General features: G+C 53.4%; 3 protein-coding genes across 6 annotated transcripts; 2 read left to right on the forward strand and 1 right to left on the reverse strand.

Moving 5' to 3' along the window:
• Positions 1–2,764: 2,764 nt before the first annotated feature.
• Psmd8 (proteasome 26S subunit, non-ATPase 8) lies at positions 2,765–8,653 on the forward strand. Its single transcript, XM_059276484.1, has 7 exons — positions 2,765–3,193; positions 4,230–4,302; positions 4,427–4,529; positions 5,909–6,074; positions 6,891–6,991; positions 7,557–7,668; positions 8,436–8,653. The coding sequence occupies exons 1-7, from the start codon at positions 2,822–2,824 to the stop codon at positions 8,571–8,573; spliced, it is 1,065 nt and encodes a 354-aa protein (XP_059132467.1). The 5' UTR covers positions 2,765–2,821; the 3' UTR covers positions 8,574–8,653.
• A 698-nt stretch (positions 8,654–9,351) lies between these two features.
• Positions 9,352–13,099, reverse strand: Ggn (gametogenetin). Of its 4 annotated transcripts, none has more exons than XM_059276511.1 (3): positions 12,838–13,099; positions 10,252–12,156; positions 9,352–9,528 (listed from the first exon to the last, which is right to left on the reverse strand). In XM_059276511.1, the coding sequence occupies exons 2-3, from the start codon at positions 12,135–12,137 to the stop codon at positions 9,411–9,413; spliced, it is 2,004 nt and encodes a 667-aa protein (XP_059132494.1). In that variant the 5' UTR covers positions 12,138–12,156; positions 12,838–13,099; the 3' UTR covers positions 9,352–9,410. The 4 variants fall into 4 exon arrangements, with proteins under 4 accessions (XP_059132494.1, XP_059132483.1, XP_059132500.1 ...); XM_059276500.1 differs by lacking the exon at positions 12,838–13,099 and adding an exon at positions 12,671–12,831; XM_059276517.1 differs by lacking the exon at positions 12,838–13,099 and having other exon boundaries at positions 10,252–11,899; positions 12,033–12,138.
• Positions 13,100–14,987: 1,888 nt separating this feature from the next.
• Positions 14,988–24,875, forward strand: Spred3 (sprouty related EVH1 domain containing 3). Its single transcript, XM_059276529.1, has 6 exons — positions 14,988–15,080; positions 15,275–15,455; positions 16,518–16,686; positions 16,780–16,856; positions 20,544–20,687; positions 21,407–24,875. Exons 2-6 carry the CDS (start codon positions 15,279–15,281, stop codon positions 22,070–22,072), a joined length of 1,233 nt encoding a protein of 410 aa, XP_059132512.1. The 5' UTR covers positions 14,988–15,080; positions 15,275–15,278; the 3' UTR covers positions 22,073–24,875.
• The last annotated feature ends 950 nt before the right edge of the window (positions 24,876–25,825 follow it).

The following is a 25,825-nucleotide window of genomic DNA, read 5'->3' on the forward strand; positions in this document are numbered from 1 at the left end:
GCTGGCCTTGAACTCACAGAGATCCGCCTGGCTCTGCCTCCCGAGTGCTGGGATTAAAGGTGTGCGCCACCACCGCCCGGCCTCTTTCTTTTTTTTAGGCCAAACGGCTTTATTTATCAACCAATCAGAGAAACACATATTCGCAACATACAGAAAGACATTCCCCTATCACTTCCCCTTTTCTGTCTAAACAAAAGGAAGGTTTTAACTTTAACCTATTAAAATTATATATAACGAAACAGTTATCAAGCAAGAATTACAGTTACAATATTTAGTCTATTTGTATTTTGTAAAATTAATTTTTTTATCTATCCTATATTTGTGAGTCTAAGATTTCATATCTAATTTATCTTTTATCATAACCAAGGAAAATTATGATTATAACTATCTAGTCTTCAACTACATCAAAGACCTCAGAAGGATACAATATTATCTGTGGCTGCATTCCTGCTGAGCTCCTGGCCTGGCTCCGGAGAGCAGCACCTAGCCCTAATCCTTCCTTTGTTTAACCACATCTTTTGTTCCTCTTACCTTTTGTTTCTCTTATTGCCCTATGTGAATCTTGTCTGAGAGTCAAGGATCAGAGAGTCCCCCAAGGATCAAAGGTCTATGCAAAACTTGGTCCAGGAAACCCGGAAAACCGAGGTACCTGAGAATAATTCAAGAAATTTGCACCTGGCATTTGGTCTCTGGGAGCTCCTTTTGGGTTGCCCTGAAGGTAAGGAAATTAACTATCTAAACTGTAAAAATAAATATGCCCTAGGTGAAGGGAAAAAGCTTCAGTCCTTTGAGGCTGGACCCCCCTACAGCCGTCAAGAGGCTAAAGACATTCTTAAGGTGCCACTGAGTCTTTATTCCGCGGATCCGAGTGAACCCACACACCTGTGTCACGATGAGTGAACCCACACACCTGTGTCACGATGAGTGAACCCACACACCTGTGTCACGATGTACAGCTACAATTATCTAAGTAAACAGGAAGAGCATTGTAAGCAACTTCCAAACATCTAGAATGACAAAAGACAGCTGCCTGCCTGGACAGTCGCCCAAAGTTCCGCTGTAACATTGGGGCATCCATCTTCATCCCATAGGCCTAGTCTCTCAGTCACTTCTCTCTGTGTCCTGTAGAATGTCTGGAAATTTCTTCTGTGAAGCAGGAACCTGAGGGATCATCTCGCCTTGCAAAATGGTCACCTTCCTGTAGGTCCTGCATGTCCAATTGATACAACATTTTGTCAAGAAGTCCAGGCAAGAACAGTTTCTTGCCCAAATGGCTATAAATTAGTGTTTATTTTTTTTTAAAAAAAATCTCTGGAACCGCTAGGGCTACACAGAGAAACCCCGTCTCGAAAAACCTAAATAAATAAATAAACATTAAAAACAAACAAATGTGAATCCTCTGCTTCCTTTTGGCATTTGAAGCCATAGGCCTGGATGATTTTTGTAAACAGTTCATACATTTATGTTTAAATTATTTATGTATAAGTATAAATAAACATATGGAAGGCCTCTAGAAGTGTCAGGGAGCTACACCCATAAAGCCTCAAGGACATGACTGTCCAGAAAGACGTGATGAACAGGAGGGCATCAATGGACACGCTAACATGGAAGGGGAAAATCTGGCCCCACCCTAGACAACCACAGGCAACTAAGGGATGTTGAGCACAGCAATGGTTTTCCTCAGGGAAAAGCCCCTCCATTTGATACCCAACACCAAGTGCTCAGCCCTGAAATCATATTCATACAGGTAGCATTATATGGATCGAGCAGGCCGTATTTATCTATTTAGGAATATATAACAGAGAAAACAAGACTAAAGGCTGTGGATTTGGTGGGGATTTATATGGGAAGGGTTAGAAAGGGGAAAGGAAAATGATGTGATATTTTAACATTTTTTTATGTATGAGTGTTTCGCCTGCATGTATGTATGTGCACCACATGTATTCCTGATGCTTTCAGAGGTCAGAGAGAGCATCGAATCCTCTGAAACTGGTGTTGCAGAGTTACCACCGTGAAGACGCTGGGAATTCAACCCAAGTCCTCTGCAAAAGCAACAAGTGCTCTTGACCCCTGATCCGTCTCTCTAAACTGTAGTAATTATATATATATATAATTGAGGCGCCACTTCCCGGCCTCACTTCTGTAGGGAGACCATATATTACATTATATATTACATTATATTACATATATAATTTTTTTGTTTTGTTTTTGTTTTTGAAGACTGGGTTTCTCTGTGTAGTTTTGGAGCCTGTCCTGGATCTCGCTCTGTAGACCAGGCTGGCCTCGAACTCACAGAGATTCGACTGCCTCTGCCTCCCGAGTGCTGGGATTAAAGGCGTGCGCCTACACTGCCCGGCATTTTTTGGCTTTTTGAGACAAAGTTTCTCTATGTAATTCTGGCTGTCCTGGAACTCTTGGCGTAGACCAAACTGGCCTCGACCTCTGCCTCCTAAGTGCTGGGGTTAAAGGCCTGAACCATTATGCCCGGCTTCCATATTGTATTTTACTTTCAAAAATAGTAGGAAGAATTTAATGTGGGAGAACGATACTCTGATAAACTTGAGCGACCTGACTTTAAATCCCACCTGCTAGTTCTCTCAAAGTCTGTCTATGTAGTGATACTTGACAGTTTTCCAAATGGCTCCACGTCGCCACCTCTTGGCTTACAGACGGTACCCTTTAAGAAGGAAATTCCACAGACTGAAGCAAGGGCGGCCATATTGACTACGGGAATGGGCGGGGCATTGTGGGTGTCATTTTCAGTTAGAGCGAACCGACTTCCGCTCACCATTTTGAATGCCAGCAGAGGCGGAGCTCTGACATGTTCATTGAGGGCCGGGCTGGGAAGGCGCCCCGGCGAGAGCAGCGGCGCTCCAGCCGCGGCGGGCAGAAGCTGGCGGCCGTAGCTCCGCCTCCAGCCTTGGGCTCCACCTCTCGGCCTCATTTCCGCCGGGAGACCATCTCTCGGCGTCGCTGCCGTAAGTCAGGTCGGCGGTTTGCCGCATCACGGAAGATGGCGGCGGCGGCGGCGGCTACGGTGAACGGGACGACCGGCGTCTCGAGCTCGGGGCCCGCGGCCACTTCGGGCGCGATCTTGCAGGCAGCGGCTGGCATGTACGAGCAACTCAAGGACGAGTGGAACCGGAAGAGCCCGAACCTCAGTAAATGTGGGGAGGAGCTGGGCCGTCTGAAGGTAGGGTCGGCGGGCCCGGGATGCCCAGTCCTGGGGGGACGGTGTCGGGAGCTCAGGGCTGGTAGAGAGGGCCGAGGACCGGGACGAGCGAGGTTCGGCACGGCAGAAGGTGGGCCTGGAGGGCTCAGAAGTGAGATGGCTGGAGCAGACCCAGTGCGGCCCTTACGGTGGCGGGCGGGGAGTGATGTCAGACTGGATTGGCGGAATCGAATGAGGTGGTTACAACTCGGGTGTTTGGAGGGGCAGAAGTTGGATCAGACGCAACCGAATGTAGAACGAGGGGTGGTGAAAGAATGAGGTTCAGATGACGGGCTGTGAGGGAATGTGTGGTAAAGACCAGCAAGGCAAGCTGTGGGAGAGCAGAGAGAGGCGAGGGATGTGTGGAGAGAGGCAAAAGCAATAGTTTGCCCGCCCGTGCTCCCCCCCCCCGCCCCCGTACCGAACCCAGAAGAGCATGAGGTTCGGTTGTAAACACATTCAGATGTATGGAAGGCCAGCTTGGTCTCCAATAGCAAGTTCAAGACGGCTAGGGCTCCATAGAGAGACCTCATCTCAAAAAATATATATATTATTATTACTAATAAATACTCAACAACAACAAAATATATTTTAGTTTCCCTAAGTTTACTAAGGAATGGTGTCCTGTAATCCTAGCACTTGGGAGGCTGACACAGGATCGATCTCCAGTTCTAGGCCAGACTGGCCTGCATAAGGAGATCCTGTCTCAACAAAAGAGAAACCCCGAACAAGCGGAAAATAACAACAGTAGGAATTGAGATCAACAGTGTCTCCCCACCCCATGATTCCACTGGGCCAGGCACTGAGTGCCTCCTGTTTCCCAGGAGAGTTAATTGTAAAATGAGGTCATCCAATGGCCCGAGGCTGAGTGCTTTACAAGGACTGACTCCCTTAATACTCATAGCAGTTATGTGAGTTAGGATGCTCGTAAGCTCCATTTTCCAAGTTGGAGCAGCATCAAAGTTGAGAGAAAGTGGGTAACCTGTATTTGAAGTCTCATCCTCGTTCCCCCCCTCAGCTGGTTCTGTTGGAGCTCAATTTCCTGCCAACCACAGGGACCAAACTGACCAAACAGCAGCTCATTCTGGCCCGTGAGTGTCACTGGTTGGTGGAGGGTGACTGGGGCGGGGGCGGGGGATGATGGTAAGAATGATGGTAGTGATGATCCCAGGAGGGATTCCAGTCACCACCTCAGAGCCACCCCCTTACTAACAGGTGACATCCTGGAAATCGGGGCCCAGTGGAGCATCTTATGCAAGGACATCCCCTCCTTCGAACGCTACATGGCCCAGCTCAAATGCTACTACTTTGATTACAAGTGAGGTTGGGCCCTCTGGGGAGGGGACTGGAGTGGGGGTGGTTACTTGGTAGTTCATTTACCTCTGTCCCCAGAAGCTAGAGGGACGGGATTGACTCGGAAGTCTTGAGACTGGGTTTATGTAGTCCACTTCGTTTGTGTGGCCCATTTCTGTAAGTTTCTAACTGGTTTTCCTTTCTCTTAAAGACTTTTTATGTATTTTTATGTATATGAGCGTTTTTCGTGTATATCTGCACATCAGAAGAGGGCATCAGATCCTGTTATAGATGGTTGTGAGCCGCCATGTGGGTGCTGGAAATTGAACTCAGGACCTCTGCAAGTGCTGAGTCCTTCTCTGCTGAGCCATCTCCGCCTCCCTGATCTGGTTTCCCTGATCCTCACACTGTGTCCCCTCTGCTCTGTGTGGCTACTTGTTACCCTTCATCTGCGAGGCTGTGCTCTGGACTCCTAACTGACATGTCTATAGCAGCCAATAGGATGCTATTCTGCTTCACTGTTTGCTAGTTTTGTTTTAAGACAGGATTCAAGGCAGTCCACCTGCCTTTACTTGGAGAGGATAGGTAGTGCTGCCCCCTGCTGGTTTGTTTGGTCGTTTGATTGGGTTTTTTGTTTGTTTGTTTGTTTGGGTTGCTTTGTTTGTTTGTTTTGAGACAGGGTTTCTCTGTGTAGCCCTGGCTGTCCTGGATCTCACTCTGTAGCCCTGGCTGTCCTCAAACTCAGAGAGATCCGCCTGCCTCAGCCTCCTGAGTGCTGGGATTAAAGGCGTGCACCATCACTACTTGTTTTTAAGTTTTTGCTATGCAGTTCAAGCTGTCCTTAAATTCGTTGCCATCCTCATCTGCCTCCTGAGTGCTGGCATTGAAGGCGTGGGCCACCACACCCAGCTGTTGTGTTTTGAAGACTTTGTCTCCTGTTCCCTAAAGCTGGCTGAGAACTCAGTGTGTAGCCCAGGGTGAACTTCTGATACTCCTACACCTCCTTCCCAATAGCTGGGATTACAGGTGTGCACATCCTTGTCTGGCTTATACAGTGCTGGGGACTGAGCCCAGGGTGTTGTTCATGCTAGGTAAACAACGTTTTCCTCCTGAGTACCTAACCTCTGGATGCTATTCTTAGGATTGTATACCCAGGTTAGGCCATTTAATTCACTTATGTTTACCTCCTTTGTGGTGCAGACTTAGTGACAGCCGTCTAACAGATGGGGAACTGTGAATTGAGGTACCTCTCTTGGTCCATATGACTTGTGGCTTTTCTTGCCTCTCTGTACCTCACTTGTCTGAACTCCCACAAGTAGTTGTAAGGATTCTGGAAGGTAGATGAGGCACTTGGTTAGGTCCCCAAGACCTGCTAACCTTGGTTCCCTCCCTGCTGGTCTACAGGGAACAACTTCCTGAGTCAGCCTACATGCACCAGCTCCTGGGCCTCAACCTCCTCTTCCTGCTATCCCAGAACCGAGTGGCTGAGTTCCACACAGAATTAGAACGCTTGCCTGCCAAGGACATCCAGACCAATGTCTACATCAAGCATCCTGTGTCCCTCGAGCAAGTGAGTCTGGGCAGGGGAAGGGAGAACCTGGCTGAGGTGGGTGGTGTCAGTTCAGAACTTGAGGAGAGTTTCCTGGAGGAATGATCAGGGTTCAGCTGTTTTCAGCCCACCAACTCAGTTAGCCAGCAGTATGTTAAACAGATGTGTGCCAGGCCCCAGGGTAGTTTTCACATTAAGGCAAATCAAACAGGTAAAACCTTTAATCTTGAGACAGTGAGGGGAGGAAGCATTGAGTACCAAAAGAATGAGTCACCTGTGCGATGCATGAAACACGAAGGTTATGGGGGACCTGGGCCTGGGAGGGGTCAGCGAGGATCTGAGGTCATCTGGCAGAGACTGTCTGTGTCTCTAAGAGGTCATCTGGCAGAGACTGTGTCTTGAGGCTAAAACCTGCCTGCAGTATCTGAGGGACAGCAAAGAAGGTAGAGGAACAAGGGGATAAGGCTAGGGTAGGCCTTGGGAGCTGGTCGGAAGCTGTGTCTGGTGCTGAGGCCTCCAGAGGATTTGCTGTGGGGAGGGTGGCAGAGTGGCAGGTAGGTGCAGCAGTTTAGATGTGTGTGGAGTGGGAGCTGGGGTTGATACACCTCTGTCTCCCCTTACGACCGGAGAAAAGGTGGTTGGATGCCAGTCCAGAGTAGGCTGCCAGGGTGAGTGTGTAAGCCGGTAAGGCTTCTTGGAAGAGGAAGAACCTAATCTCCTGGGAATGGGTGGGCTGTGTGGCAAGGTGTTCTGGTAGAGCAGGCATTGGCAGGCACCAAGGGAGCAGGGAGGCCCCTGTGCTATCTCATCCTTCCTCTTCCTCCTTGGCCTTGGCAGTACCTGATGGAGGGTAGCTACAACAAGGTGTTCCTGGCTAAGGGAAACATCCCCGCTGAAAGCTATACTTTCTTCATTGACATCCTACTGGATACTATCAGGTATGTGGGGTCTGGGTCCCCAGACTTCCTGGCCTTGCTTTCCCCAGATGCTACCCTCCCCAATTCCTGTAATTTGATGCCTTGGTGTTTTTCGTAGTGGATTTTTCCCCCTTGTGGGGTTGAATCAGCTTTGTGCAGACTAAGCAAGTGCTCTACTGCTGAGCTGCACTCCCAGCTTTTTCTGAAGGTAGGGCTATTGAGAAAGGGTTTCGTGTAGCCAAGACTGGCCATGAGCCTGATCCTCCTGCCTCCACCTCCCAAGTGCTGGGAGTACAGGCATGCACCACCACAGCTGGGTGCATGTGGTGCTCGGGATGGAGCCTGTGCCTAGGGTGTGCTGGACAAGCACTCTTCTTCACTCACGCAAGAACCTCCTCCAGACTGAAGAAGGTGCTGTGCTCTTGGGAAGGAAGGTTCCTGTGTGAAAAGACTCCCTGTGCCTGCTTTGTGACTGACTGGTCAAGTTAGTCTCCTCTTTCTAAGCCCTCAGTGCTGGAGACTGTCCCAGGAAGACAGGGTCTGGGAGGTTGTCTACTCCGTAGTGAGAACTATCACCTTCCCACAGGGATGAAATCGCAGGATGCATTGAGAAGGCCTATGAGAAAATCCTTTTTGCTGAGGCTACCCGGATTCTCTTCTTCAACACACCCAAAAAGATGACAGACTATGCCAAGAAGGTGGCTGGGGTGTGGGACAAGGACTGCGGATCGGGGTTGGGGAATGGAGGGTGTTGTACCATCCCAACAGTATTAGTGCACAGTATGGGTAGTCTTGGGGACACTAGGAGAATTGAGACTGCCCATGGCTAAATCCAGTTGTGAGGCCTCAGATAAATGGCTCAGCCTTTCTGAGCTTTTTGGCCTTTCCATAGAAGGGGCTAAAGTTTGGCATAGACGTAGAGCTTAGCATAGTACCTGGGACTAGGTCCAAGGATGCTCTGCATGTTAGGTTTGCCCTTAGCAGAATTCCTTGGAAGCAGCTTGCCCCATAAGACTGCTTCTTCATGTGGGGTGGAACATGTGAGTAGGAGCAGTGCCCCGGAGATGCTGACTCATGCTGCATACTGACCTTGGTGTCCAGGAAGCAGAGGAGTCAAGAGCAGACTGAAGCTGCCAGGCTAGCCAAGTGGTCTGAGACACCAGGCTCAAGAGCAGACTGTCAAAGGGATGGATTTGAGCTGTGCTGGTGACAGCTGTTAACTGCTGACTGTGGACCAGATACTAGTCTCATTGCTCAGAGGCACTAACAGTCCTCGTTGTAGATCACAGAAGAGTGTGATTATGGTACCAGTCTCAAACATGGAGTGACATTGCTTGCCTCCAGTTAATCTGGTGGCAGTGATCTGTGAAGAAAGGAGTCATGGTGTACTGAGAGGTGGCTACATGGGATGGGGAGCAGCCTGTGGGATCATCCACTTACTTCTTTCTGATTTCTCTTCCTTCAGCGAGGTTGGGTCCTGGGCCCTAACAACTACTACAGCTTTGCCAGCCAGCAACAGAAGCCAGAAGACACCACCATCCCCTCCACTGAGCTGGCCAAACAGGTCATCGAGTATGCCCGGCAGCTGGAGATGATTGTCTGAGCCTCGGCCGGGGCGGGTGGACATGACTAGTCCAAAAAACCCAGTGTAGGCTGGCCTTCAATAAAGGCGGATTAACCTTTTATGGGCCCTAGTCTCCCAGTGGGACAGTGGAGTTTGGGGGCCTTTGGACCTCCTGGGTATGTGTTACCCAGTAGCCATTGCTCTGGGTTTTAAGTGTAGATGCCCAGCAGCCCACAGGAGAGCACAGGCCCAGCTTGAGGACTCTTCTAGCCAGCTGTGGATGCATTGTGGTGCTGGGCCAGGGGACTAGATTTTTCAGTGAAGCACCGTGTGTCTCAATTTTTAAAAAATATTGGCCATGGATTAAATAATTTTTCAAATGACACGTGAAACTGAGCTTGTCTGTGGGCTACCATTTGTGCCCTCTGTAATAAATGGTATGGGCCGTGATGTGGATATGCCTTGTCTGACCTCCTTGAGCCAACACTGTAATTTGTAACTTAGACCCTGCTGGCCCACTAGCCTGTGTGCTGGGAAACTGTTTTAAGGGCAGTTCCAAGTCTGGCCGAGTTACCTGCAGAGTTTTTGAGAAAGCCGGTTGGTTATCCTCACTGTTGCTCCGGAGTGACCCGTGACCATGGCTCAGCCACAGCGTTGGTGGTGTAAAGGGGACAAGACCCTCGTCCTGGGCCTAAGTGTGGGTGCTCCCTGGCATCTCATCACTTGGTCACCTTACTTGGTGTGCATAGGAGTTGGTTCTTTGCTGGTCTCTGCACCTCAGCCTCCCTGGTGGTGAAGGATAGGCAGCTAGGCAGGCTGTGTAGACTGGGTACTTTATTAAAGAAGGTGAGGCGGAGGGTGTTGGGCAGACCGAACTCAGTTGGAATGGGTGGCCTGCAAGTCATAGTGCTCCAGGCCAGCTACTAGAGAGCCGGCCAGCTTGACGGTGACCACCCAGGGAGGCTCACTCAGGTGGTTGGTGGTCGTACTCAGCCTGGGAGGAGAAGAATTGACAGGGTCTGTCTGTGTACTTTCCTGGGCTTCACCTTCCCCATGGGCATAAAGACAAACTGAAGGTGTCATTAGGTTCCCAAGGGCATTTGGGGTGGAGGTACGGCCATGTAGAAAAGGCAGGAGTGTGATGAGTCCTAGCTAAACCCCCAAAGGAGGCCAAGGCAGGATTTTGTCCACAGCTGGGCTTAGACCTGGCAACACAGTCCAGGGGCATAGTGTAGTAGCAAAGGTGGAGGAGGGCGGTGTCCCCTGCTGGGAAAGTAACCTTTGCGGCCAAAGGCTGAGACCTCTACCCTCTAGTTGCCAAAGCCTTGCCTCCGGGGTAGGGGGTTGGGAAAAGGTATGGCAAGTGGGGATTTCACTGGGCCCAGGAAAGTTGGGGGCCTATTTATTCCTCCCTCAGGTTCCAGTAGACAGTTGTTTCCTTCTGACATCTGAAAAAACTTGTCCCTAGTGCCCTCAGGGACAGGGTTAGAGCAGAAGAGGGTCAGAAGACTACAGGACCAAGGGTCGAGGGGTTGAGCTAAAGGCCAGTCAAGGGTCAAGGCCCCTGGGGCTCAGTTAGGCTGAGACCCACGTAAGTCAAGGGGTCAGCCTATGGTCAGGATGCCATAGCATTGAATCTTACTCTATCCAGGGAAAATGGGTGCTGGACTTGGGAGTGTGCCCCCCCCCCCACTCTCCACTCCTCCGTCTCCCTCACCAGGCAGACACGTTGCGTGGCAGGCGTCGGTGACGGGGCTGATGGCGGCAGTAGCACTTGGAAGGACAAGAATTAAGCACCTCGAAAGGCGGCCAGTGGCGCACTGCACCCTTGTTAGGGGCCCCGGCTGTGGGTGTTCCGCTGCTGCTACCGCCACCCCCTCCACTGCTGCTGTCAGTCACTGGAGTCGCAGTCAGTTCTCGAGGACCGTCTCCGGATAGAACCTCTTCACGGATCACACCCCGGGCCGCTCGGGGACCTTTGTTCTTGCGTGTACGAATCTTGGTGGCCTGGGGCACTGGCGGTGACGGCTCCACGGTGGTGGTTGCTGGAGCTGGGGATGTGGCCGGAGCTGGCACCGGGGACGGGGGCGGAGCCTGGTCGGCAGCCACAGTAGGGGGCAGAGCAGGGGCAGGGGTAGGAGCCAAGCCTGACTCAACGTGGCCAGGGCTTGGGTTAGGAGGGTGGGCCACCAGTATCGGCGTCCTCGGAAGCGCCGGTGGCTGAGGTGTGGGTGGTGGCGCCGGTGGTGGAGTGGTTGGTGGTGTGGGCGGTGGAGGTGGCAACGGAGGTATCTGCTGTGGACCTGGAGGCACTGGGCGTACAGGCTCGCCATTGGTGGGCGCTGGAAAGATGAACATGGGTGGCGCCAACAAGGCAGGTGTAAGCCTCCGGGGCCCTGAAGCTGGATGCGTCTGACCTGACCTTGGTGGAGGGGAGCCCCAAGGCCCTGAGAGCGTGGTTGTGCGTCGTCGGGGTGCCCCGATTCCCCCGACAGCCCCGTTGAATCGGAAGTGCCGTTCACTGCCATCGGGAGGGCTCACCCAGTCGAATTTGGGCTTTGAACCTGGGAAGGTGGCGTAAGGGGGTGGCGGTAGAGCCCGGGCAAGGGGAGCAGGCGCCGAAGGGGGACCAGAACACCCTTCACCATCTCCATCACCGCCCTCGGTTTCCTGAGCTGCACGAGGGACCTCTCCCAAGGCACGAGTGGCTCCAGGAGGCTGAAGACCTTGTTTCAGGACCTCAGCATAAGAGATGGCCCCCGAAGAGGCAAACAGTCCTCCACCGCCGGCCCCATGTGAGGCTTTGGCTGCTAAGGGACCCGAGGCCGACGCGGGGGACAAGTGGGGCCCCGACTTGAAGGTGACTTTACACAGCAGGCTCAGGCCGGACTCGGAAGTAGCAGACCGAGCCATTTCGCCCTCTCCGGCTTGGGGAGGCGCCCCTCCGCGGGCTCCCCCGGCCGCCTGACCCTCGCTGCTGTGCCTGACCTGGCTTTCTGTGGGGCTTGGGGCCGAAGAGGCCAGAGTGATTCTGCGGCTCGGGGGCTGCGGGTCGCAAGGCGGAGGTGCTGGCGGTAGCTGCTTCCGAGGCTCCAGGAGCGTCGGAGGTGGGGCGGGGGCCCTCGGGACCGGTTCTTTTTCGGTCAGTTGCCGGGGCAGCGGTGGCAGCGGGCGGAGGCTCGGAGGGTCACCCTGACCACGATGGCTCGCCTCCAACAGGCCGCGGATCCGAGGCACTGCAGTGCCCGTGGGTTTTCGCCACTTAGATGGCGCGGGCAGCAGGGTCCCCACGGGGGGCGGGGGTGGTGTGGAGACCGCCGCCGTAGCCGCCTCCTCTGGAGGTGGTGTCACTGGCGAGGGCAGCTCTAAGGTCAGGGGCAGGGGCGAGGGTGAGGCCTGGGGCTCCGGGGGTATCAGGAGTCCCGGGGGCCCGGAACTGCCAGGGAACCAGACGCCCAGCCCTCGAGCCAGGTGCATGGCTGGGGATGAGGGGGTCACCTCGGGCTTCACCAGAGGCGTCCTGCGGGAGTCGGATGCGCGGTCTGAGGCTTGCTCTTTTCGGGAGCCCCCGCCCGCGGAAGGCTCCGACTGAACGTTCCCCATTTTCGACGGAGGCCGGAGACTGTGGTTAAATAAACTTCCACCAGTCAGTCGTCGGGTTCTGCGGGGACTCCAAGGCTCAGGCTGTTCTTGGACTGTCCCTGTCTGCATTGGTCTGCCCTGTCCTCCAGTATTCTCTCAGCCCCTGTCTCTTAAGTCTCCAGTTCTCCGATTGGTCATGACCACGCCCACTTCCCCACGCTCTCAAAGCTGCGGTTCTTAGTCTTCGAACCCAACTTATTAATGTACTAAGGTGCCAACCCTGACTCCTCGGGTGCTTAGATCATATTCTTAACACTTTGGCCACCCCTGGGATCTCAAGGCTTCAGGGGTCAGTTCTCGCCAGCCTCTCTGTTGAGGTTTGAAGCACACCGATAATGATGGTTATGCCCTGTAGCCAACAAGGAATTGAGGCTTCTATCCTAACACTCTAACCGGGTCCCTGAGGCCTAAGCCCCGCCCCCACCCGGGTCAGGTCCGCCTCTGTGGACTAACTAATCCCCCAGTCCTTCAGTCTTAACCCTGCGATCACCCACCGTCTCTCTCTGTCGATCATTTGGATCCCTCCCTCTTCTCAGCCAGCAGCTAATCCTCAAGCCTCCTAAACTTTTCCCGCTCGCCGTTTGTGACAGCTCTTAACTTAGGCTCCACCCCTTTTCCTCAAGCTCCGCCCCGGCTCCTCCGCTCAGCAGACCCCACTCACCGACTCCTACAGCCGACCAAAGATCAGGCCATGGCCCCGTGGACCCAGGGCAGGGCGGGGAACGGCCGTAGCAGAAAATAACCGAAAAGAACGGGTGTGCGGGTGAAGGCAAGTGGGCGAGACAGCGAGGACGACCCCCGAGATCTAGGCCCCGCCCCGAGCTCGAGGCCACGCCCCCGTGGGCCAGCTTGAGCGCCGCCCTTCGAACCTAGACCAACTTTAGAAATACTAGGGTGTCTTGCCGATGTGCAGGCCCCTTCACTTTACGCCCCACCCTTTAAAAACGCCCCGCCCCTCCGTTAAGCCCCTCCCTGGACCCCGCCCATTGCGAACATTGCTACGTAGCTCCTCCTTTTGGGCCTCTTATCTGACCTGCCCCTAGGGAAATTTATCTCCAAGCTCCGCCTTGCTAAGTCCCGGCGGCATCTCTTGCCAAGACCCTGTCTTCGTTCGGACGGCTCAGAAGGCCCACCCTCCCGCCCCTTCCGTGACGCACCCTCTCTGTTCTTCAGCGTCCAAGCCTCCTCTTTACTCGGGCTCCCAGGCCCCTTCCCTTTTCGAACCCTGCCAGGCATCCCGCCCCTCCCATTCAGAGCCCAGACCGTGGACCACCTTCCTTCTAGAATCCTGAGACCAGGCCCTATCTCTGTTCCCTTCTCACATCATCAGGGACCAACCGTTCAGATAAGTGGGAAAATGGGGGACTCCCCTCTGGGTCCCGAGAAAATGGGGGCTATAAGGGGTGTTCGTTGGAGCCCGAGCCGGGCTCTAGGACCCAGCGGGCAAGTACGCCCGCTTTGCTCCTACCCCTCCCCCAAGCCGCCCCCTCCCCCCCACACGTCTTCCAGGTTCCCCCTCCCTCCCCCCTCGCCCCGGCTCCCGGTGCCCGTCTCCAGCGCCGCCGGAGCCAGCGAGGGAGCGGGAGCGAACAGGAGGAGGAGGAGGCCGCGTCGCCGCCGCTCGGAGCCCGGCCGGAGCCTCCCAGGCAGGTGCCCAGAGCGGCGAGGGGGCGGGGGGCTGACGAGATCGCCCGCCCTGGTGAGAGGGCAGCCGGGACCGCAGCTGCACCCTTCTGCCCACCCGTGCTCCCCGCGGACATCGGCTGGGAGAACAAGAGGGTGGGGGCCCCAATCTACGCGGTAGCCATTTGGGGTACCAATTTCCATTAGGGGGTCCTGGACTTCTTCCAAGGATGCCCCATTCACAAAATTCTGTCGTGGACCCTCGCCATTGAGGAACTCTGAGGACTACTCTCCCTGGGAAAATAGATGTGTAGGGAACATAGGACACCCCGAGATCTCAGTGCCCCATGTCAACTAGGCCTTTGGGGGGGACCCCTGCCCTCTTTCCCTGCTTCACCTGTTGTTGGGGGAGGCGGGCGGACAAAGGAAGCAGTGTCACGTGACTGCTCATTCACAAAATCCCATCCCATTGAGAAAAGGGGGCTGGGGGCGCTGTGGCCGCCCCTTCCCCTCGTGAAAGGCTGGGGAAACCCGACAGCCTGCAGGTGGGGGAGGGGGCTAGAACTCATTGCCTGGATCCCTAAGGTTGGGACTCCAGGGTCCCTGAGCTGGTGGGCAGTGGGGTTGGATGCTAATCCTGACTGCTGGGCGGAGGGCTACATCCCCTAAGCTGGGGGCGGGGTAAAGTGTTTCTGAAGGACTGGGGAGGGTGAGGGGATGGATCATTATCTCCCCCTCCCATCTGTCTTCTTTGGCGTTCCTCAACTGAGACCAAAGGGAGCAGCCTTGATTTTTGTGAATGAAATGCTCCTTGGATCTTTTCGGTCGCTGGTTGCTGGCTTCCTCTGCCTCCATCTCCTTCTCGGCCTCTCTTTCTGGCCATTTCTGGTTCTCTCTCTGCTCCCTGCCCATCTCCCGGTTGCTGGGTGACTCAGTGAGCTTTGCATCCGGTCTCATTCATAAATCCGGGAAAGGGTGGGGGGAAAGAGCCAAGGTTTCTCACCCAGCTAGTGGCCTGGGCGACTGGGGTGCGGAGGCAGTGCTGGGGGCACTGAAGCTGAGTTGATGGGGCCAGAGAAAATAGATATGCGCAGGAACCCAGCTGTGAGGGGGGACAATGGGTGGGGCTATGGGGTTATGATGAGCGGGGGGAAGGAGACTGGGGTTGAGGGGAGAAGCAGTGGGGGGAGGGGAAGTAGCAAACCCAGGCTATGGGGGTGGGGATGGGGGAAGATGCTGAAAAGGTGGGTATGGTGCGAAAAGGTAGATCCGACGGAAAAGGTAGGTGGGCAAGATGTCACCAAGAAGAAAGAAGCCATGATAGAAGAAAGTGGGCAAGGGGTGGGGGTACTGGTGGCTTGAGGGTGAGGCCCATCCAGAGGTAGCAGATAAAAGGAGATCAGGGCTAGAGGAACGCTAAAATCGGGAGCAAGATTTGAGTTCACGGCCTGTGTTGTCCCTCCACCCTCCTCCAGGTACATGGTGCGGGTCCGAGCCGTGGTGATGGCCCGAGATGACTCCAGTGGGGGCTGGCTGCCTGTGGGGGGCGGGGGCCTCAGCCAGGTGAGCGTATGTCGGGTCCGAGGGGCCAGGCCCGAGGGGGGGGCCCGCCAGGGGCACTACGTCATCCACGGGGAGCGGCTTCGGGACCAGAAAGTGAGCCACCCTGGGGTGTGGGAATGGGATGAACCCTGGGGAAGGAGGGAAGGGCCTGGGGAGGGGGGGGGACAGGAGAGGTCATGTGTCCCCCTACCACTGGGACTCAGAGTGGGCCATGGGATGGAGTCTGGAATGGACATCTCATTTGTGAATTAAGAGCTGGGATTTGGGGGTGGGGTGGGGTATTGGGAAACTTGTGTCGGCTTCTTCTTTGGCTATTCTGTCATACAGCTACTTCGGTAGTGGTCTTCCTGTCCTGTTCCTGCTCCTCCTCCAACCCTGGTCTGTCCACAACGACCCAGCTCACACCCAACTCACCTCATGTCCCTTCTCTGCTCGGAACCCTCTCCGGGCTCCATCTTGTTCAGAGATGCCCTCTACCAACTGGCTCTTGTCTGCCCTAAGTATCTGGAGGAATCTGTGGGGTCTGCTTAGAAGTGTCACATATGATTGACAGTCCTATGTCACATGCTTCTAATCCCAGCACTAGGGACACTGTGGCAGGAGGATTGTGAAGTTCCAGGACAACCTGGGCTAGGTAGTGAGACCCTTTTCTTGAAAGGAAAGCTTGGGAAAGAGGATGCATTTCAAAGCAGGGCCTGAGGAACAGTGTAGAGGAAGTGTTGGGATCAGACAAGGACACAGAGGGACATCGAGGGGTGGTCAGCATTGAATGGGCTGTGTAGGAGGTTAGTATCTCTGGGCCAGCTTTCAGGGGATTATTGAGGCATCAGAAGGGAATTGGCTGTAATATTTTGATATGTCCAGTAAAGTGTGAATAATGCCTTTTCTTCAATCAAAGCAGGGCATGTTAGGTTATGAGAAAAGGTTAATTTTTTTTAACATTTAATAAGATTGGAGGTTCCTACTGGGACATCAGAGGAAGAAATTAGATAAGTATAGAAATCAAAGGATTGAAGGAATATTGCAGAATCAGAGACGTGTCCCCTAAGACTAGGATATGTTAGTTTGTGTTTAGGTACACCTGGTGTTGAGAATGAAGTAGTTGGGATATACAGAGGGGCTGGCACACCACCCTAGCCCCTTTCTGCCCCTCAGACCACCTTGGAGTGTACCCTGAGGCCAGGTTTGGTTTACAACAAAGTGAACCCTATCTTCCACCACTGGAGCCTGGGTGACTGCAAGTTTGGGCTGACGTTTCAGAGTCCCGCAGAGGCTGATGAGTTCCAGAAGAGTCTGCTAGCCGCACTGGCCGCACTCAGCCGAGGTGAGTAGTGTAGGCACAGACTCCCAGGCTGGGGGACAGACATAGGTGAAGCTGGGGTCTGGGGACTCACTTCTGCCTCTCTCCCTGCCCTAGGCTCGCTCACTCCCTCCTCTTCCTCTTCCTCCTCCTCCCCTTCCCAGGACACTGCAGAGACCCCCTGCCCTCTGACGGTGAGTCTTGGAATCTGCCATGGGAGGATGGGGGTGGTTCTAGTCAGCAAGTATTCCTGAGTACTTGCTGTGGAGCTCGCAAAAGGCCGCATGCTGGGGACACAAAATCAGGCCCCAATGGATAGTGGCAATTCAACCGTGGCCATTCTAGTTTCTCTACTCTTTTATATGTATCTATCAATTTACTTTTAGAGTTTAATGTAGCCCAGACCAATCTCAAAGTTCCATATGTATCTGAGGATGACCTTGGATTTAGGTCCTCCTGAGTGCTGGGATCATTGGTGTGTGTCACTGTTTGTGGCTTGCTTGCTCACTCCTCTCTCTTTCCTTCCTTTTTTTGGGGGGGGTTGGGGGGTTGGGGTGGGATATGGTGGCACAGATTCTCACTCTATGGCCTAGGCTGATCTGCAGTTTGGATCCTCTTACTTGGTGGGATTACAGGGGTGCACCCTCACATCCTGCTTAGTTTTTCTCTGTTGCTGTGACTCATACATTTGGTCAAGGGTACTTAAAAAGCACCAGGCAGTGTTTTAGGCACCAGGGATATATTAGTAAGCAAAACAAACTTCCTTATTTTTTCTTGGTGCCTTAGTCCAATGGGAAAGACAGAAAAAAAGATAGAATATAAAAAGCAATGAACTTTAAAATGAGTGCATGGACAAATGAATTGATAATTCTCTTTTTTTTTTTTTTTTTTTTTTTTTGGAGACAGGGTTTCTCTGTGTAGCCTTCCCTGTAGACCAGGCAGGCCTGAAACTCAGAGATCTGCTTGCCTCTGCCTCCTGAGTGCTGGGGCTAAAGGCCTATGCATCCACCACCTGGCTATGAATTGATAATTCTATGTTCTAGTTACTGCCCAAGCTGCAGGCTTGTAAACTTGGAGGCATCCTTGATGTCATCGGTTTTTGTTTGTTTTGTTAGATAAGGCCTTACCACACGGCCAGGTCATGTGACCCAGGGCCTGGTGGTGTGGGATCTTACGTGCCACTGTAAGGGCTTTTTCCTTTACCTTGAGGGATGAAGCCATAGAGGGTTCTGAGGGAGGGAAGGCTCTGATGTCAGTTCATGATCAATAGAATCTCCTTGGCTCTGCTGGGGGACTGATGGCAGGAGTTGGCGGGAGGGATAACAGTGAGAAGCTGTGGCCATGGTTCTGTCAGGAGATGAAGGCAGCTGGACCTCGTGATCCTTCCATCTCAGTCTCCCATGTGTGGGGTTATAGGTGTGTGCCACCATGCCTGGCTGCTTGTGTTTTCCTGCTTCCCATAGAATCTGTCACAATATTGGTTCTGCTTTCTTTCTTTAAAAAAAAAAAGTGTGTGTGTGTGTGTGTGTGTGTGTGTGTGTGTGTGTGTGTGTGTGTTCGAGTGCTTTGCCTGCATATATGTCTGTGCATCTACTGTGTGCCTAGTGCCCGAGGAGGCCTGATGAGCTGTTAGATCACCCTGGAATTTATTTACATCTGGTTGTAAGCTGCCATGTGGGAACTAGGAATCAAACCAAGATCCTCTGAAAGAGCAGCCAGTGCTTCCAACTGCTGAGCCATCTCTCCAGCCCTCTTTCTAATTCCTTCCTTCTTCCTTCCTACCTTTCTTTCTTTCTCAGTACTGGGGCTCAAACTCAGGGTCTTGTATATGCTCGGCAAGTACTCTACTGCTGAGTTACAGCCCGGCCCAGGTTCTACTGTCAAAATGACCAAATCTGCTTTTCATTCAATGGTGTCCAACCTCATCTCCCAACTGAAATGTCTCCACAGCTTCTTCTTGTCACTTTCTCTCCTGACCCTTAGAACAAGTCCACGTGGGGTGGGAGTGGGCTGCCACGGTGTTCTTATCAATGGCTGAGTCAGATCATACCCTTTCTCTACTCAGAACCTTCCCATTTCTCCTCCACTCCAGGTGGCACATGAGCTCCCTCTGGGCCTGGACTGGTCCTCCCCTCACCCTGTTTTAGTCCCGCCAGACTCCTCACTCTCATCGCAACAGGGCTGATACATCCCTGTCCTGGGGCCCTTCTGTCTAGAACACTTCTTCAGGTTTCCATCTGACTTACCATCATTTCCTTTGAGGCCCTATACAAACGTGTTCTTGGTGGCTTCATGGAGCAACCTATTGAAAATTGCATTCTCAGTCTGGGGATTCGGCTTGCCTAGCATGCACGGAGCCCTGGCTTTGATTCTCCAGCTACCATCTGTAATCCCAGCACTAGGGAGGTGGAGGCAGGAGGATCTAAATTCAAGGTCACCCTTGGGCTATGTTATAAGTTTGAAGTAGGCTTAGAATACATAAAACACTTTCCCCACCCCACCTGGACATGGTGACGCACGCCTTTAATCCCAGCATTTGGGAGGCAGAGGCAGCCAGATCTCTGTGGGTTTGAGGCCAGCCTGATCTACAGAGTGAGTTCTAGGGCTACATAGAGAGAACCTGTCCCAAAAACAAAACAAAGAAAACCTTTGTGTGCCATCCCCCCACCCCCATGACGATCTCCAATGTCCCCCTTATCTGGTTCTAAGCCCCACTACCACCTTCTAAACCAGTTTTCTTATGTGATAGTTTCCTACCCATCCTCCATGCTAGCACGTCAGCTCCTGAAGGCCAAGGATCTTTCACTAGTTCCTTGCTTCACCTCTAGTCCCTCAAGTCCCTGGTGCACATGAAGTGTTCAGTAAACGGGTTGAATAAATGGATGAGATGATAAAAAGTGAGGCACAGAATGTCCAGATGCATTTTGGGAGCTGCTGAGAACACCAAGAATAACAAAACTAGTTTCTTGGGTCAAAGAAGCTCAAGGTCATAGGGGTGGAGGTGGCCTAGAAGTCACACCCAGTCCATGTCTATGGAACTCATCTTCAAAGCTGGAAGCTGCATCAGTGGCCTTGTGTCTAGCATGCTGTGGTGCTCAGTGGCTGTCGAATGAAGGCTGTGAACAGCTAAGTAGGAGTTATGTCCAGGTTACAGAGAGGGAGCGGAGGGCCTGAGAAGTGGGGCTTCAGCTAGTAAAGTAGAGGGCCTGGCTTGGGGGAGAAAGATGTAGTGAAAATGAGGCAGGAATGTGCTGACTGGCCAAGGAAGAGGGCTTCTGGGAAGGGAGAGGATGGTGGGTGGCCTGTAGGTTGGTGATCTGAGCCATTGGGAGTCTAGTAGAAATAATATCTATGTCCAGAGTCCGGTGGTACACACCTGTAATCCCAGCTACTTCTGAGGGAAGGCACGATGATCTGAGTTTGAGGCCTGGGCTAAGAGAGACTGAGGAAATAGCCAAGGGTTGTGGATGTGACATGGTGGAATCCCCCAGTGAGAGGCTGGGGTGTGGCTCAGTGGTAGAGTGTTTGCCCGGAATCCACTAGCAAGGGGCTAGGATGGGGACAGCTCTTGCTTAGAAGCACTGGCCAGGGACCGTAAGGAGGCTCAGTTGTGGAGGGCGCTGTAAGACGGGTGCTGGGCCCTTGACAGTGTCCTAAACAAATCCTTATGAGTAGGTGCTATGATGATCCCCCCTTTTACAGAGGAGAACACTGAGGCTCAGAGGTGAGCTCACTTGTCACATAACCAGTGACAGAGCAAAGGTTTGAGCCCAGGCCTCCTGGTTGCAGAGCTCTTGCTCTCGGAGGAAGGGAGGTCTGTGTAAGGGCACCGTCCTTGGTTGGAGAACGCCCTACACTAAGGCCTCTCCAATCTCCCTCAGTCCCACGTGGACAGCGACTCCTCCTCCAGTCACAGCCGCCAGGAGACTCCTCCCACAGCTGTTGCAGCTCCCATTGTCACAGTGGAGTCAACATCTGCCTTCCCACCAGCCACACCCCCACAACGGCGACGCTCCTCTGCTCAGGTACGACTTCCCGACCCTCAGCAGTAATGAACAGAGCTGTGCTGCTTCAGGGCTGATTCCTAAACTGAGTGAGAAGGGACCCAGATCCCAGGAAATGGCCAGTCTGACTGAGCTGTAGGTGGTAGTGGGATAGAAAGAGGCCTGGGTTTGGGGCTAGGGAAGCAGCTCAGTGATAGAGTGCATACCTTCGTGTGGAAGGTGCTGGAGATGCTGAGTTCAAGCCCCAGTACTGGGGTAGAAAGAAAGCTGCCTGGGCTCCCGAGAGCGGGTAGGAGCTTCCAGATGTCTCTAGCTCTCCGGGAGATTTGAAGACCGTCTAGTTTATACAGGGGCTTGAGGGAGGACACGGACAGATTTTCAAATATGTTAGAAGATGCTGGAACTCATGAAAGGACTCCTTAAGACTGTTTCCTTTAATCCTGAAGGAAGGATTGGGGGTTGAGTGTGACTGAACTGGGAAGTCTTAAGCCACGAGGTCCTTAAGGTGTGTGCTTGCCGCCTACATTCATCTGTCTCTGAGGGCTGAGGGACTTGGATGAGGAGGAACAGGCTGGAAGACTAAACCCCAAAACCAAGAGAGTTTTAGGGGGACACGGTTCCTCTTGACTGACTCTCGGCTACATCCTGGGATTTTGGCACTTCTGAACCTGGGTAGCCTATGGGGACTTTGTGAGTTGCAGATGTCCCTAACCTGATCTCCTTGTCCCTTGGCTCTGCAGAGCTACCCTCCGCTTCTACCGTTCACTGGGATTCCAGAACCCTCAGAGTCTCTAGCCGGGGCAGGGAGCCAGGGCTGGGGCGGCCGTGGCTATGAGGACTACCGGCGATCCGGACTACCGGCACCTCTTCCCCTGTCTACCTGCGTCGTGGGCTTCGCCAAGACTGGTGCATTGAGGGGTGCAGCTCTGGGTCCCCCAGTGTCACTCCCTGCCCCTCTCGCTGAGGCTACACCCCCAGCACCCCCTGCTCGTCCACCCCCGGGTCCGGGCCCCACTCCTGCTCCAGCCAAGGCCTCCCCGGAGGCCGAGGAGGCTGCACGCTGTGTGCACTGCAGAGCACTCTTCCGCCGCCGTGCGGATGGGCGTGGTGGTCGCTGCGCAGAGGCCCCAGACCCAGGTCGCCTGCTAGTGCGCAGGCTCAGCTGCCTGTGGTGTGCCGAGAGCTTGCTGTACCACTGTCTGTCGGACGCCGAGGGTGACTTCTCGGACCCATGCGCTTGTGAGCCAGGCCACCCGCGCCCTGCTGCACGCTGGGCCGCTCTGGCTGCGCTGTCGCTGGCAGTGCCCTGCCTCTGCTGCTACGCACCTCTGCGCGCCTGTCACTGGGTTGCAGCACGGTGTGGCTGCGCAGGCTGTGGGGGTCGCCATGAGGAGGCTGCACGGTGAGGATCGTTGGGCTGGTTTGAAAATCGGTCTGAAGACCTAAAATGGAGGGTCCAGGACCCTGAACTCCGTACAAACCTAAAACCCAAACTTAGGTACGTCTGGAACTTGGAGCTTAAATGGATTTGAGAGATCCCAGATCTAGTACCTTGGACCCCAAACCTAGGACTAAGATCTCAGACTCAGCTTCATCAGGATGCCTGTCAAGTGGACCCAGGAGTCCTGAATTCTGGATTCTCCCTCCCTCTTCCCCACTGAGGAGACTCATGACATCTCCAAACATTGCATCTCAGAAGGCCCAGGAGCTTACACCCCTGAGACCCAGGGATCTTGGACCCTGACTCTCTGTCTAAATACCCAACCCAGACTCCAAGTCATACTTGACGTTGTAAACACTCATACTACAGCTCCCAAATTAGTCAGGAGTTGCTAAAACCTGACCCTTTATCAAATGACTTAGACCTTGAGACCAGAGGACCCAGGATCACTAGAAAACAGTCCCTGAATTTTCACTGGAGACCTGGTATATACCTACATCTGGATGTTCTTATAGCCCAGGACCTGGAAACACCAAATCCTCCCGGGTTAGAGACACCAGGATGGTTTGGAATCACCAGATGCTGACCTGAAGTCTACTCACTCCTGAGAGTCCACAGATCTTACCATCAGTTCATGTACAAGTGATTCACAGATTCCCGCAGGCCCCAAAATGCACCAAAAGTCCTCAGATATCCTCAAACATGAGGTGTTTTCTGACCAAAATAATTTGGGAGGCCCTTTTCAGAGCTCAGCAAGGTCCAGATATCAGACATCAAGATGCCCTGGAAGCCAGGGCCCGAACACCTGCCCCTCAAGTCAGCAGTTTTGGAGAACTTGGGTCTCACGGATGGTCTCTGAGGTGCCTGTTACCCTCAGATGTATGCCTGAAGGCCACCAGCACTTTGGGCCCAGTGCACTGGTCTCAAGTGCTTAGATAGCCTTCCAGTTTCCCTGGGGCCTGAATTTTAAGAACCCAAATGTTCTGGAAACATTAGCTTCCTTCTACCTACGTTCCCCAACCAACAGCTGGGTAGGATCTCCTGGATCTCAGGAGATGCAGTGGCCATGGTAATCCAGGCCTCTCATCCCTTGACTCTCAGCTCTATAGCAACTCCAAGGTGCTTTAAGAGCACCGGGTCTAAGACTCTGAGATACCAACCGACCCCTGTGTGCAGGATTCAAGCCCCCACAATCTTGAGATTGTTTTGGCCTGAGACCTTGGTCCCTCTGTACCAGAGATGTTAGAGACAAGATGGCCCAGGGCCTTGGCATCTTTACACTCCCGAGTTTCTTGAACTCAAAGTACTTCTAGACTGATGAAGCCCCCAGATACCTCATCACCTGATCCCCCCGAGTCCTGCCATCCAGAGATTCCTGAGACTGCAAAGTCCCAGCAACATCCAGACATCCTCTTTATCCTGGGAAAACACTTGCACCAGTGTGAATTCAGATTGCTGGAATCCTGGACCACCCAGCAGTTTCCCTCTCCCACCTCTAGGGCCTGGCGTTGCCACAGACGATTGTACAAGCTCTCAGCTAAGCAGAGACAGGCAGCTGCAGGGGTCAAGCAGGGACAGCAGAGGAAGGCCTACCCTTCTCTACTGTGCAAAACTGTACCTTTTGGGCTGGCTATGGCTCCACAGAAGCCCCCATCATCCCTAACCCTTGCAGATCACTCCTGCCATCAACCCCTAGTTCATTCAGGTCCATCTCCTGTTAGCCTCCTCCATCTCGGTTGGGAGTTGCTTTGGGAAGCTCGGCACTGTGTAATGGCACTTCCCCATGCTTTCCTTCTGAAGAAGAGGGGTGCCACAGCCTCTCTTCCCTAACAATGGGGTGTCCACTGTGCCTAGGAACTGGTGTCCTGGATAGGGGAACCAAGGTCTCAGAGCCAAGACAGTCTTGATGGTTTATGGGCTTAGGACCTACATCTGGCCCGAAGTTACTAGGAATGTGCACTTAACCATTCCTCATTACCTAGACTTGGGTGGCCTTGTGGGGATTCAAGGGATTAATATTTGTGTCACTTCCTTTAAATTATTAACTATTTATTGTATCCGGAACCTGTGATTCAGCTCTCCCAACCAGACCCTGGGATGGGTGAGAGAAAATGGGGAGGGGGGTGTCCCTCCCATCCCCACTCTGTTCGGCTGTCATCACTGTCAGACCCACCAGAGCTGAGGGCGGAGGAACTGGGGGCTGGGGCAGCCTGGGTCCCCATCCCCCTCTCTGTGCCTCGGTCTCCCCCCTTCCATGGTGAGTGGGGGGAAGCTCCATTCTTAACCTACCTCGTTTGGGAAGGGGTGGGATGGGGGACCAGAGTGCTGTATGGTGCTGTGAGATCTTCGGATTAAGCAGTGGGGACTGGGGAAGGTTCCCTAGTCCCCATCTCCCAGTACCCCCTCTCCCAGGTCCCCAGCCCTGTTCCCTGCTGACACCCACCTCTGATCCATGATTACCTTTCACTGCCCCCATATCTGGGGTGTGTGGAGGGCTGAACCCTGGGAGCCAGGAAGACCTCAGACCCTGGAGCCCCCAATTTTCCAGCTGCTTGCCCCTCAGATTGGATGCTTGCCCCCCAGATTTTGGGGGAGGCATGCCAACATTAATCTTCCTGATCGTGATTCCAAGCCAGTCTGTGACCTCAATATTGTTAGTGTCAGTGCAGGCTGAAGCGGAGGGAGGATGGGGGGCCAAAGACCCAGTCTTGTCATTGGGGGAGAGGGGCTTGAAATCTGCTCCAAGAAATGTCTGTGACAGTGTCTAAGCCTGGTCTTTATTTGCATTGGCGCGTCCCCTCCACCTGCTTACCAGAAGTGCCGGACTCCTACGGTTCTTTCCCTCACCATCCTTTAGTCCCTGGCTGACCATAGCTGGGTTTTATTTGTCCAGTCAGCCAAGTACATTTACTAAACGCCTAACGTGTCAGGCCCTGTAGTTACTGGTGGTGCTGCAGTGGACAACAAGCATTTGAATCAAACCCTGCAAAAGGTGAGGGGGGTTCTGTGGGTGTGTGCAGGGTTCAGCCAGCACCAGTCACTAAGGCGGGAATATATCTGGTAAGCTGGGAGCGGAGTTAAGCAAGGGGGATCCTGGGAGAGGGGCGTGGAAAGGTGAGAGGGTGTGCCATTGTATGGGCTTTGTTACCCCGTGAGTGACATGGAGCCACAGGAAGGCTCCCGAGCATGATTTGGATTCTCAAAGGCTAGTTGTAGCTGTATGAGGAAGGCCCCTGGGGGGACAAGCTGACAGAAAGCTCCTCCCTGTGGAGGTAGTGTGTGAGAGGGGAGAAGGGGGGGTAACGGATGTTTTGAAAGAGTCCATAGATTTTTTTAAAGGTTTTATCTGTATTTTATGAGTGATTGCTTGCACATATATATGTCTGTGCACCACCTGGTTACCTGGCGTCAGGTCCTCTAGAGCTGGAGTTGCAGCTGTGAGCCACTGTGTGGTTGTTGCTGGGAACCCGGGTCCTCCATAAGAGCAGCAAGTGCTCTTGCTGTCCCAGCTCTCCAGCCCGAGTCCATAGCTTTATATGGAGTTGAAAAGCAAGCTGGGAATGTAGATCAGTGGTAGAACACATGCTCAGCATGAGCAGTGGCCGGAGTTAAGGCCCCTGCACCAAAAGAAGAGGAGTCAAGGTTAGTGGCCCAAGTTGTTGGTAAGAGTTATTTTAATTATTTGTGGGTACATGCATGTGAGCTGTAGTTACAAGTG

This window comes from Peromyscus eremicus, chromosome 1 (genome assembly GCF_949786415.1).
Source record: "Peromyscus eremicus chromosome 1, PerEre_H2_v1, whole genome shotgun sequence".
Classification (NCBI taxonomy): Eukaryota; Metazoa; Chordata; class Mammalia; order Rodentia; family Cricetidae; genus Peromyscus; species Peromyscus eremicus.

Coding starts and splice junctions, on each gene's coding strand:
- Psmd8 (XM_059276484.1), top strand. CDS start 2,822: ATGTTCATTGAGGGCCGGGCTGGGAAGGCGCCCCGGCGAGAGCAGCGG. Junction 4,530..5,908: donor TGCTACTACTTTGATTACAA/GTGAGGTTGGGC, acceptor GCTGGTCTACAG/GGAACAACTTCCTGAGTCAG. Junction 7,669..8,435: donor TGACAGACTATGCCAAGAAG/GTGGCTGGGGTG, acceptor CTCTTCCTTCAG/CGAGGTTGGGTCCTGGGCCC.
- Ggn (XM_059276495.1), bottom strand. CDS start 12,245: ATGCAGACAGGGACAGTCCAAGAACAGCCTGAGCCTTGGAGTCCCCGC. Junction 9,529..10,251: donor CCACGCAACGTGTCTGCCTG/GTGAGGGAGACG, acceptor TTCTCCTCCCAG/GCTGAGTACGACCACCAACC.
- Spred3 (XM_059276529.1), top strand. CDS start 15,279: ATGGTGCGGGTCCGAGCCGTGGTGATGGCCCGAGATGACTCCAGTGGG. Junction 15,456..16,517: donor AGCGGCTTCGGGACCAGAAA/GTGAGCCACCCT, acceptor TCTGCCCCTCAG/ACCACCTTGGAGTGTACCCT. Junction 16,857..20,543: donor AGACCCCCTGCCCTCTGACG/GTGAGTCTTGGA, acceptor AATCTCCCTCAG/TCCCACGTGGACAGCGACTC.